This window comes from Ptychodera flava, chromosome 22 (assembly GCF_041260155.1).
Source record: "Ptychodera flava strain L36383 chromosome 22, AS_Pfla_20210202, whole genome shotgun sequence".
Taxonomy (NCBI): domain Eukaryota; kingdom Metazoa; phylum Hemichordata; class Enteropneusta; family Ptychoderidae; genus Ptychodera; species Ptychodera flava.
In genome coordinates this window covers 11,537,613-11,550,929 of record NC_091949.1, presented here as the reverse complement: position 1 = coordinate 11,550,929, position 13,317 = coordinate 11,537,613, and the positions used below count along the sequence as shown (strand labels likewise).

The 13,317-nt window shown below is 37.8% G+C and overlaps 1 protein-coding gene across 1 annotated transcript; it reads right to left on the bottom strand.

Annotated features, from left to right (window-relative positions):
* Positions 1-1,612: 1,612 nt before the first annotated feature.
* On the bottom strand, positions 1,613-8,522 carry LOC139122678 (potassium channel subfamily K member 18-like). Its single transcript, XM_070688288.1, has 2 exons — positions 8,099-8,522; positions 1,613-7,019 (listed from the first exon to the last, which is right to left on the bottom strand). Exons 1-2 carry the CDS (start codon positions 8,466-8,468, stop codon positions 5,896-5,898), a joined length of 1,494 nt encoding a protein of 497 aa, XP_070544389.1. The 5' UTR covers positions 8,469-8,522; the 3' UTR covers positions 1,613-5,895.
* Positions 8,523-13,317: the final 4,795 nt, after the last annotated feature.

The window sequence follows — 13,317 nt, the reverse complement described above, 5'->3', positions numbered from 1 at the left end:
ACAAATTACTCACAAAACAAGTAACTTAAAAAGAAAAAGCAGATGAGATTACATTTGTAGATTAAATCGACATTACTTCGCCATCCAATTATCCCAAATAATTTCCAATCGTATTGAATAATTAAACATCCTTGTGCGGGAAATACAAAAAGAATCGCGCGCAGACACATGGACTGTGCATTTAGTCAAGTAACACAGTTAGAATAGTCGCTCTCATTTAAACACTGTCAGCTATCGCAATATGCCAAAATGTCAGATAATGAAAGTCCGAAGAAACGATGTCGCGTCTAGCAGTCTATTTTTGACATTTGTCAGGAAGCATGCAGGGTAAGCATACCATTTTTGTTGTAGGCAAACGTTCAACGTGACGTCAGGTCGCATAAATGCATCACAGTGACTGTGACTACGAACGCGTTTGATCTAATCTTTTAAGGTAGAACGCACCTCGGGGACAGACATTCGGACTCTCAAACTTTTACAATTCTCTTCTGATATACCACATGTGAGGGTTCATTTTAAAGCTCTTGGTGAAAGAAAACTTTTCACCGGCTTAGTTTTTCGAAATTCGAAAATTTTTATTTTTCTCCATAGAGTTAACACAGGGATGGCAGCCATTTTGAATTTCTAATATCGGTAAATCTTGGGTAATTTGTTTCTCTAGTACCAAAATTTGCACGGTGACCCCCTATTTTTATTCTTGATTTTGAAAGAGAATGGTTGAAAGATTCCTTGAGGAAAGTTAGAGCAAAAGTTTAAGTCTTTCACTTTCGAGGTGCATAGGCCTAGTACCTTAAGGTTGAATGCGTCTCGAAAGTGAAAGACTTAAACTTTTGCTAAAACTTTCCTAAATAACACTTTGAACCATTCTCTTACCAATCGACAATAAAAGTTAGGGGTCACGGTGCAAAGTTTGGAACTAGCGAAACAAATTGCACGTTTTGCGATATTTGATATTCAAAATGGCGTTCACTCCTGTGCTAAGGGTATGGGGAAAAATTAAATTTCCGATTTTCGAAAACTAGGAAGGTGAAAGCTTTTCTTTCTCCAAGAGCTACAATGGGGCCCCACAAGTGGTATATCAGAAAAGAAGTGTAGAAATTTGAGAGTCCGAATATCTGTCCCAAGGCGGGTTCTACCTTAATGGCCGGCAGATTTCTTTTTTGAAATATTTGATGGCCCAAAAAATGGCCGTGTGGTTTCTGAGCGATCAACATGATTAGTGTGAATCAGAGCTTGGAGCCTCTTCTAAGTGTTCCAGTTCGGTACCGGTAGACTAAAACGTTGTTGCATTTTCAAAGTAGGCTTCTACAAACGCAGCAACAGTATACCGGAAACATCTTCAAACATGTCCCTGATCTCCGTATTTAACTGGCGGCGGCGAAATAGCTGATCATGAAGCTCACTCGGAATTCTGGTGTTTCCACAGGGAACCAAGATATCTGGTTGTTGTTGTCATTTTTATTACTGTTCTTTATGTTGATATTAGTCATGCTGTTGTCGTTGTTGACCGATAAAATTCAACGAACATAAGTTGTTTCAAACGTAATGTAGATGTCCTAAGAAACACTACAAGGACGCTATCATTATCTGACCCAATGCAACTCTCTCAAAACGTACTCTCTCTACCTACACTTATAGGTAGAGAGTATGTTGTGAGAGAATTTGAAATTTACTTACAACTAAGTCCTAATCAGAATTGAAAAGAAAGAAACAAAAATCATAATGAACATGTTTATAATCATGATAGCCGTAGAGGAAAGATGCCAGATCAAAGTCATTGAAGTGCGATTTTTATAAACTTTGGCCAAAATATTGAACTCGAAATGTACTTTATTTTGACATAAGACTACTTTTACTTTATCTTACACACATATAGTATATCATTCTTATAGCTTAGTTTTTACAATGACCAGGACGTATATCGAGCGGCTGCGTAGACATAATAATTGCTACATTCAGTGTTGTTTACTAATTAAATGCAAATGAGATGTAAATTTATGCAAATTACCCAAATCCTAGCTAAGCCAGGTTCTGCCCCCTGGCAATTTGGTCAGACTACGTTCATATTTGTAATATTGCAACATTCAGCTATAGGGCACCTAACATTTTTGAGAAATTTGAAGAACATACTGATCCATTATCCTAAATTAGTTCCAATCGTGTTGTGTTCAGGTGTTCAAGTAGGCATTAAAAACTTGACTACATTCACCTCTGGATTCATTTCTGGGATGTCACAAAAATTACGTTAGCTTTGTGGTTATAATTAGCATTTCTTGCAGAAACACTGGTGAAAAATAGAACATTATTGGAGCTCTCAAGTAAACCGCCATGTTAAACGCCCGATATAATCCAAAAATCTAGCAACATGTTTATATAATGATCGCAATTTCAAAAGAAGACACAAGACAGAAACGCCTCATAATCTTCTTAACACCTCAGTTATTCCTGGTCCCGTTCCTTTTCGAACCGGGGTTTAAACTAACTTAAGCTGTGGGGTTGCTGCACCTTCACTGATTAATACTTAATGAAGCTAAACAAAATAAATTCTTGTCAAATTTATGACAGTGTCTGGTTTATAATAACAAATATTTTATAAATACGCCGACAATGCATCTTCAATTGCCGTTCACACTAGATCCATAGGCTTTATTTGAAGCAATACACACGGACTTGAAAAGTATGTTATCATATCATTTCTACAGAGGCTCTGTCTTGTGAATTGTTGAAACTAAAATGAGGTTATCATGTTAAGGTAGTATGCGTCTCAAAAGTGAAAGACTTAAACTTTTGCTGAAACTTTCCTCAATGAAACTTTCAATCATTACCGAATCAACAATAAAATCAGGGGTTTACGTGCAAAGTTTGGAACTAGCGAAGCAAATTACCCAACATTTTACGATATTTGAGATTAAAAATGGCCGCCATTCCTGTGATAACTCTATGAGGAAAATTAAATCTTTGATTTTCGAAAAACTAAGCCGGCGAAAGTTTTTCTTTCTCCAAGAGCTTTTAAATAAACCCCACAAGTAGCAGGCAGAAAGGAATTGTAGAAATTTTAGAGTCCGACTGTCTGTCCTCGAGGCGCGTTCTACCTTAAACACTGGTAGTCGTTTCTCACATGCTGTACCTCCTGATGTCAGTCATTAAAGAATTTGTAACGACTTTCACTGCCTTTAATAATACTCTTACTTACGCATGTGTTCAGTTATTTTAGGCAGTTCACGATGCATCTATTTGTCGTTAGTGTCTTCTTCACTCTTGCATTTTAGTTTTTTGATTTACAAATTTAACCACGGTAGAAAACGAGTCAGTTCAGATTCTTGTAACGGCTTATTCCATGGAGTTTCTAATCTATATCTAAACTAATTTAATACAAGCTACCTAACGGCCGATATAGCTCCGCTGTGTTTATGTAGAGAATAACTATTTTTGACACATGTTGATGAAGAAGGTGGAAATCTTTGATAGCTCATTTCAGTGGCCAGAAAAAAGTGGCTAAAATAGCTGCAAAAATACACAATTGAAGATTTCATCATAATTTGAATATATCACATTGGATCATCCCTAAGAACATGTCAACCAAAGCTATCTGACGAGTAGTTTTTTGAGTTTGAAATTTTCGGACCAAAATGGGGCAAAATTGCCCCCAAAAATAAAAATTGCAGATTTCACCATAATTTCAATGCTATCGACTTGCAGTTTTTGAGAAACAAATTTTTTGACCAAAAATGGAAAAAATTGCCCAAAAAATACAAAATTGCAGATTTCATCATTATTTCAATAAATATCATTAAGATCATCTGTAGGAACCTGTATACCAAATTTCAAAGCTATCAGATGAGTAGTTTTGGAAATACACATTTTTTGACCAAAAATGGCAAAAATTGCCCCCAAAATACAAAATTATTGATCATCAGAAATTCAATATATATTACTAAGTTCATCTATAGAAACCTGTACACCAAATTTCAAATCTATCCAAACAGGACTTTTTGAGAAACACATTTTTTGACCAAAAATGGCAAAAATTGCCTTAAAAGTGCAAATTTGCACATTTCTGCACAATTTGATCAAATCTTAAATGGATCATCCCTAGGGACCTATGTACCAAATATCAAAGCTATCTGACAGGTAGTTTTGAAGAAAAGATTTGAAGAAAAAATTACCAAAAACGACAAAAATTGCCTTAAAAATACAAATATGCAAATTTCACCACGATTTGAACAAATCTAAGTGAGGGCACCCTAAGTGAACTGCATATAAAATTTCAAAGCAATCGGACTTGCTATTTTAGAGGATTAGGCAATTGTTGACGGACGACGACGGACGGCGACGGAAAATCAACCTAATTATAAGCTCTACGTCGCTGACAGCGGAGCTAATAAAACTTGTTACGTTATTTCAACTGAAACAACAAAGTTATAATAACATAAAAGCATAATACGTTGATCACTGATTAACGTACACAGCGAATGCTTCCTCGCAGACTACAAATTCTACGGCTTGCCCTGAAAGCTAAACTAATGCAACTCTACGGCCAAATCTTTACACATTCCGACCCATTATATCTAAATTTGTTAAGGTTCCAAGACAAGAAATTGACCTCTTTAATGTAACGATTCTCTGGTGGTTAATAAGCTCAAAACCCCAGTACATTATACATTTTCTCAAAGCCTAGATATAGGGGAAGATTTTGGTAATCACATTGTCACCATTGTTTACATAACTATCATGTGACAGGTATTTACATAACCTTTTAAAAATCGGTTTTCCCTATGTTTTGTCTCTATACTTCAAAATATCTGACTCAAACGAGCTGGAATGCAAGCTGTCACAATGTTCTTCCAAAGCTTGTCTCAGATTTTTTATATCTTGCTTAGTTTTTATTTGAGCACAATTTTAAAGAAATCAGCTAGGGTTAAATTCACCGCTCTTGATGTTTTTCAGGCAAAAAAATTGTTTAAGAAGGTTTAAAAAATTTCTGAAACACACGTGTTTTACGTGTTTAAATCAAAGTTTCGATATGTTCATGCACGGGGGAGGGGTCTTTTCGGATTTTTTAACGGTTTTTTTTTGTTATATCTCTCTCCGAAGAACGAGGAGACAGGAAAGACGAGATTGAGTGTACTTGGTTTGAATCGGGACTAAGGAGATTATATTGTATGGTTTACCGCGAACTTGACAATTACGATTTATTGTCGTTGACCAAGTGGCGTCTCATCGTCGAAAGCTTTCAGCCGAAGGACACTCCTCTCTTGGCAAGTAAAAGTCTGCAGTTCTGTTGGGACTGTATAACATAAACTGAAAATAGTTTTGCTTTTTTTATATTTAAAACAAATTATTCACAGTGTTTTCATAGACTACCGAATATAGTGAATCAACATTTTCGGTGAAATTTCCAAATCAAACTTTTTTACAAATGTCCACTTGTAAACACCCTATGCTAATCAAGTACATTTATATCAATTATCAAACGTCTATTAATGCACAGATATTGTCAGTTTCATATTTGAAAAAAAATCATAGTTTTCTCAAATACTACCATAAATAGCGAATCAACATTATCGATGAAATCAAAAATCAAAATTTCTGTACACAAATTACCTGCCACGCCAAGCAAAGTATATTTGCATTAATTATCAAGCACATATAAATGTAGAGCTATAGCTATAGTCTTTTATGGGGAAAAGTTGCCTTCCTGGGGAGACTTCAAAATTATAGCAAGTCAGATGGGGGATTCGAACGCGTTGTGAGTTAATGTTAAGGGGGCATTTAAAAAAGTTGAAATATTTTTTGGGACCCCCCCCCCCAGAGGTGTTTGTGAATGCAGCTTTACAGCACAGTCCCTCTATCTAGAGGGACTGTGTTTACAGCAAAGTGAGTGACAAAACGAAGCTATGACTTTGTCACTGCTTTGCAACTCTCGAAACGTTTCATTATCCTTTTGCATGCCGCAAGAATTCTGTCCAGTGTGAGGTTTATACTCATCGATAGCAAAGCCATCCCTATTATGATGTACGCTGTAGCAGAAAGGGATACCAGAACTCGCTTGTAATACTCATCTGAGGAGTATTTGTAAAGTTCAACGTCACCGAATCCTATCGTCGTCAATGTTATGACACAGAAATAGAGCGCCGTGAAGAACCCCCATTCCTGTGTTTTACCGAATATCGCTGCCCCAAGTAGTACGTAGGCGACCAATACGGCCATGAGTATCGTGACAGGAACATCTACAGAATCTTCGGATGGTATTTCGATTTCATTCGGCCCCTCACTTGATAGCTTCACATTGGTTTCGGTTTTCCTCTGAATTGTGAAGCTGTTTTCCACATCATCGGGAAAACTCGGCACTTGCGTTCGCGAATGCGACTCTGTTACTGTAAAGGTATCTGTATTCGTGCGTCGCTTGGCGCGAGGAATCGAAGTTGTCCACGAAATATCTTGCTCGACGGCAGCAGTGTTAGTTAATGCGATGTCCGACCCTGCGTGATACAAGAAATTAAACTGCTCAAGCGATTGGCAAGTGGACATTGTGGGCTCAACACCCAATGATATTTCAACGTCTTGTGTGGTGGTATTTGTAGGATCTTGAGGTCGAACTTCGACCATCTCCGATATCGTCTTGACGGAACTGTCTCTTAAAAGCTGTCGATCTTTCACGGCAGTGTCTGAAATAACGTTGACTTTCGAGATTGCGCTATCGAGACCGCCCTCTGTCGTTTGCCGGGAATCAAGACAACTAGCAGGTTCTGACGGCCCTCTGGTATATCTGTTGCGAAGTATCCAGTTTTGGTAACTATCATCGTTCCCGATGTTGTCTCTACCATGTATATTTTTATTTTCCCTCCCATTTCTGCATAAAGTGCGCCGCCGAAGTCTTGAAACCGCTGATCTAGCTGCCGTTCCCATTTCCTGGCCAACTTTTGAGAGGAAAAGAAGATTTACAGGTATTCCTAAAATGGCGTAGAATATACAAAACAGTCTGCCTGGTGTGCCAAGGGGTACCGTGTACCCGTAACCTGTAAATAAGAGGAAATACATAATAAATACAGTAACATTGGAAAATACGAGTGAAAAGATATCATCATCACATTTTTACTCAGAAAGTATTCATAATTTGAAACCATAGCAGCAAATATACATACGTCCTCGATTTAATAGCCAGGAATATACAGGACTGGAATTCGCGACAAATCGCGGCCAACCTATTTACCGAAACGAGATTTCAATCAAGGAATTTGAAAATAGAGTTATTGTTGATTTTTCCGATATGCTAAAATCCACTTGTAATATACTCCTATTTCTATCTTATATTTTCAATATCAATGTATGGTTTTGAAATAAGCATAATGGTACTTCTTCATAGCAAATTGTCAGGGAATACGATGCGATTCCGGGTCTGTTTTCAAATTTAGCCGCAAATTCGCAACCTATGTAATTATCTTTATGGTACGAGTATAATTATTCCAAAACATGATTGCTTTGCAGTTGTGAGAAACATCTGTGCCACGGTCTCCGGGGTACTGAGTTAGGCCAAATAAGTGAAATATTAAATTTACAAATGAGATATTTAAGCTTAAGCAATAAAGCACACCCACCAATGGTATACCATTCGATTTTGACCATTTAACGACATATATGCACGAGCGATAGCGAGTGCATATGTGAAGTGAACTGGTCAAAATCGAGTGGTATAGCATTGCTAGGTGTGACTTATTGCTATATCACAACAGTATATTGAAATTCTGGCATGGGACGTCGAGAAAGGATTTTATTCTAGCCGAGAGCTAGCGGGTGTACCAGCTGTGGTATAAAGAGAAACATACCACAGATCAGATCACTGTAATTGCATCATCAATATACCATAATAAAATATCCACAGTACCAGCCGTGCGATGGTACGTTACGTCAGTGTCGCCAAATATTCATATTTCTCTCCGGATTATGTCATCGATTGCCGGACGAGATGAACTTTCGAATTTCAGTCGTTAATTGGACGTTTAAACTTAAAGCACCATAAATACAACGAGTGCATTGCAAGTTCCCGGTTTATCACGGGGACGAAGGAGAAAGCCGGTGACTATGACGCTTGACTTACCTACGGTCGTAATGACCGCCACACATAACAAGCCAGCAGTCAACATATTTAATTCTTGGTGTTCAGCTTGCTGGCTCGTAAAGTTGACCAATTCTTCGTAAGAGTTTAACAACAACAACACATTTTCCATACGATCAGCAGTGTCGTTGGCACACACCTTATCAAGCTGACTGCGAAGACTCAACCTGATGCCGTCCAGTTGCTGGGCTGATTGTGTACTGTGACTACTACCGGTATCTTCCAAGAAGCAGAACACAGCAGCACCCAGCGTCACATAACTTACCCAGATCATCGACAAAAATAAGCACGCGCCGCTACGGCCACATAGAACGGAACGCAATCTACGACGTAAATGCCGTGAAGTCGCCATACTGACGTTATACTGTGAAACGCTGAGAGAGTTCGTCCGTTCGAGTGATCAGTTTGCGCAATATTAGGGACTGGACACAAATTACAGGGGGGAGGGGTGGGCCGGTGTTTTTTTGGGGGGGTCGTCATTTTTCGCGCAAGCATTTTTGAAGGGTCATAAAATTGTGTGTATGCCTATGGGGGAGGGTCACCTTTTTATGCATCAAAGCTGAGAATGCATGTGCACGTATTGAAGAATATGGAATACTGAAAAAAGAAAACCAATCTCCTGGCACTTTCATTTTCTGCCATTTCCATTTTCGGCGCGCCCTTCGGGCCAAGTTAAGGGTATAATAAACAATGTATTGATGATCCAAGCAGCCACATTGATTTAAGTTGTCATGATTTCTACTTATCCAACTCCTCTATTGTGCATAACTGTCCCCTATAATGACTCTTTCAATAACAATTTGGGAGATCACTTATTTGATATCATTCTCCCATTGGCAATACATTGGGTATAGGTCAGTGTCAAATGTTAATGAAGCTGTATGTACATTTTTCATTTTTTGAGGACATGTACAGAATGCAAACTATTCAGAATAGTGCAAAGTGTCATCAATAACAACTGGAAGCTTCAGGCCGAAGAACTTTTGATTAACAATTTAGGATCAGATAACCTATGAGTTATTTGTAGTTTCCTCATAGCCTACAATTTATAGTGAATCAACATTTTAAAGAAATTCCAAAATCAAATTTCTTGCACAACCATGGACTTGAAACCACTCTAGTCTAATCATTAACATTAATACTAATAATTAAATGTACATAAATGCACAGATTTACCTAGTTTTGTATTGGAAAAAAATATTCATAGTTTCATCATAGACTGCCATGCATAGTGAATCGACATTTCAGTGAAATTCCAAAATCAAATTTCTTGCACAACCATGGACTTGAAACCACTCTGGTCTAATCATGAACATTAATACTAATAATTAGGTGTACATAAATGCACAGATTTACTTAGTTTTGTATTGAAAAAAAAATATTTATAGTTTTGTCATAGACTGCTATGCATAATGAATCGACATTTCAGTGAAATTCCAAAATCAAATTTCTTGCACAACCATGGACTTGAAACCACTCTGGTCTAATCATGAACATTAATACTAATAATTAGGTGTACATAAATGCACAGATTTACTTAGTTTTGTATTGGAAAAAAATATTCATAGTTTCGTCATAGACTGCTATGCATAGTGAATCAACATTTCAGTGAAATTCCAAAATCAAATTTCTTGCACAACCATAGACTTGAAACCACTCTGGTCTAATCATGAACATTAATACTAATAATTAGGTGTACATAAATGCACAGATTTACTTAGTTTTGTATTGGAAAAAAATATTCATAGTTTCGTCATAGACTGCTATGCATAGTGAATCGACATTTCAGTGAAATTCCAAAATCAAATTTCTTGCACAACCATAGACTTGAAACCACTCTAGTCTAATCATGAACATTTATACCAATAATCGAGTGTACATAAATAGACAGATTTGCAAGTCAGAAGGGGGGTCTTGAACACATTGCGGGTTTGTTGAGGGGTATTGAGTAACAGGGGAGGGTCATTTATTTTCATGCACGGATAAGGGGGAGGGTCACTAATTTTTGTGCATGAACTTTTGAAGGGTCACTATTTTTGATGCAGCGGTGTTTCGAAAAACACCGAACCACCCCCCTGTAATTTATGTCCAGTCCCTGATGCTAATTGAAATTCTCTGTTATTAAAACCCATCACATTAAAATCGCACGTGGCTGATAATTGACCATTAAGGGTATGTAATCATTTAATGTGTATAACAAGACTTTGCGCCCTTAGGCTGCATTCACAAACACCTCTGAGGAACAATTGACGGGAGGGGATTTTAAAAATATCAAGGGTATGTTGGGGCATTTGAAGGAATTGGGGACCTATACAAAAGGGCACTCGAAACGAAACTGTCTCGGATTGATATAAATATGGGTTGGGTAGTCCATTTATAGGTGTAAATTTTAGCTAATTTTTGGTAGTTTTGCATTGTGTACACTTACTGCAGTTTCTTTTCCTACTCCCTGAAACGTGATGAAAAGCCAACACAGCCATATGTGTACAGTCAGCTTTGTTATTCTTTAAAATTGAATTCAAGTCCGGACTAGAATTAATTTGATATAATAACAACGATTACAATGTTTACACGTGTTTGGCCGAACAGAATGTGTTTCACTGGGGAATAGCCTCAAGCTTTATGTTGCGAACAGTGTTCGTACGTTGTTCAGTCCTTACCAGATATCGGAGGTACCACTGGACCGTGAACATGCCGGTAGAATTGAGGTTGATGGCTTTATTTACAGCACGGGAACCCGGCCCGAGTCTCAAAATCAACTCCTGAATGAATTTCATTTCTCATTTATTAAATTTACAGTTTACTTTCTTACGTAATCTACCTTTACTCTGAAGGTAAAATACACATTGTATTCTAATAACACACCATCACGTGATACAACGTATTGCTGACTCTTAATTTGTTGATTCTGCAAACTCATATTCATTGTCGTCACTTTCATTACCATCTGCATGGCCACATTGTCACGTTGAACACCACGTAGCATCACCTGAGAAACAAGGCATGTCTTACCGGGCCGTAACACTAGCATGCTGTGGGGAGTAGAAAAAGATACTGCAGTTGATACACTGAACAAAACGGAAAAATCGGCCAAAAGGTACAGCTAATATACAATTATGTTTGGCCTAATTATGTTCAGTTTTCTAGACAGGACAGGGAAGTCATCCTGTTTCCAAACCTTTTTTATGTGAACGCTGTCTTCTGTTTTACACGATGAAGTTTTCCTGTAAGAAGAAATATGTCAAAACAGTACCCTCCTTGCCTGGAAGAGAAACACACACACAAAACACACACACATACATACAAACACACCGAAAAAATTTGTCCATTTCAAAATCAGACAAGTTTTATTTTTTTGGGGGGGGGGATTTCAAATTATAGCAAGTCAGAAGGGGCATTGAAAGTCTTTTGAGTTTGTTACTGGGGCACTTGTAAAAATCAGAAAACTTTTTTGGACACCCCCCCCATCAGAGAACCTTTTTTTGGATTCTCCGACCCCCTCCAGGGGTGTTTGTGAATGCAGCCTTAGTGTCATTATTAAGCTTCAAGGACATTTCACTTTTCCATCTGTTCCATTGAAATAATCGATGAAAAACACGATTCTAATGCAGATATGGAAAGAGAAATTATGGTGTACTATGCACAGAACCGGCGGGTGGTTTCCAAAAGGATCATTTTGTGCAGGTCATTGCACTGCAATCATGCTAATTAGCAACGCTTTTGCTCTTCATCAACATATTATGCAATTACACTTTAATAATAAGTTGCTATCATGTAATACCAGAAAAGATAGCCGTAACATCAATTCGTCGAGTAGTTGATAATATCTTGTGCCAGAATCTCACATGGTTTTCCGATTCCAGGAACAGAACAATTGATATTATTCCAGACTCGAATACCTTGAAAACCACTACAGATTAGATTCTAAAATAATAACATCTTTAAACGGTAATGCAACGTGTTACCTTTGTCAATACAATCCATAGCTTACAAGGGGCAATGTTATTTGTGACAAATAAAATCTAATCTGAACTCAGTTGTCAAAAACAACATTGGACATTTACAGAAATGATGGCCCAATGGTCTGTGTTAACAAAGTAAACACCAGCATTTCTACTTATTTTGAGAGTAGAACAGAGTACTGCGTTTTACAAAATTAACGAGAAGCGGAAGACAAAAAACTAGAGTATTCATCAAAAGTCTCAGCCAGCGGAACTTTAATATTCCAGTGTACTGATTCAGACTTTACTTGGATGTGACAGCATGCATACATATTCCATACCGCCTGAATGACGAGCAAATAAACCGTCGGAACTGCGCATGTGTGACTTTCTTGTTTACCAGCGATGCACTTCTTGCACGATATCTAGATGCATAGCGTCAATACAGCCGCAACTTTTAAATTTATCATGTACATTATGACGCACGTGTTTTAACTTTCATCATTGCAGTTTTAACATTGGTCGTATGGGTCCCACACGACCTTTGAGCCCAGTTCCAACGACCCCTACCTCTAATCACGAGTGAAGACGTTTTGACACAAACTAAAGGAGTTTTCAGTTGGAACTCTAGCTTTTTCTTTGGCCACAATTCTAACCCTAGCGATTCCCCTGTGTTGTGGGTGTCCTGGGAGTTGGGAGTTCGGAAGAATTGCTTCGGGCCTTCAGAAATTTTGAGTAGTCTAGTCAATACAGCTGATACAGTCCTAGACCCACAACAAATTGAAAAATACTTTTTTCTTTTTTCTTTTCCTTTTTTCTTTTTTCTTGGTGCATTTTTGAAAGGCACCAAGAACAGCATATTACAAGTTTACCAGAATCGACCTCGCCGAAGTATGTCTAATTTGCATAAATCAACTTGACACGTAGCAGTCAGAATTCGAAGAAGTACCTATTCGGCCTTTTTAACATATAAAACAATCTATTTCAGTGATTTTAAAGTATGTTATTATTTCTTGGGCATAGAGAAACAATTTTAGAGTTGGTAAATTGTACGGAATGAATGATGGGTTGTATGTGTTACCATTTTGTTGCACTGAAGTTTTATCCTTCGTAGGGAATGTAGAATGTCTACATTTCGGTCTTAGGGAGCCTTCAATAATTATAGGGGGTGGGCCGGGGGAATTGGGGGAGGGTCACTCTTTAAAAACTGTCTGGGCGGGGGGTCACATTTTATAAACCTATCTTGGGGAGGGTCACTTT

Bases quoted from the DNA above. Each gene is read 5' to 3' on its own strand.
- LOC139122678 (XM_070688288.1), bottom strand. From the start codon at position 8,468: ATGGCGACTTCACGGCATTTACGTCGTAGATTGCGTTCCGTTCTATGT. The intron at 7,020-8,098 runs GTAAGTCAAGCG...TCTTATTTACAG, and splicing joins GGCGGTCATTACGACCGTAG to GTTACGGGTACACGGTACCC.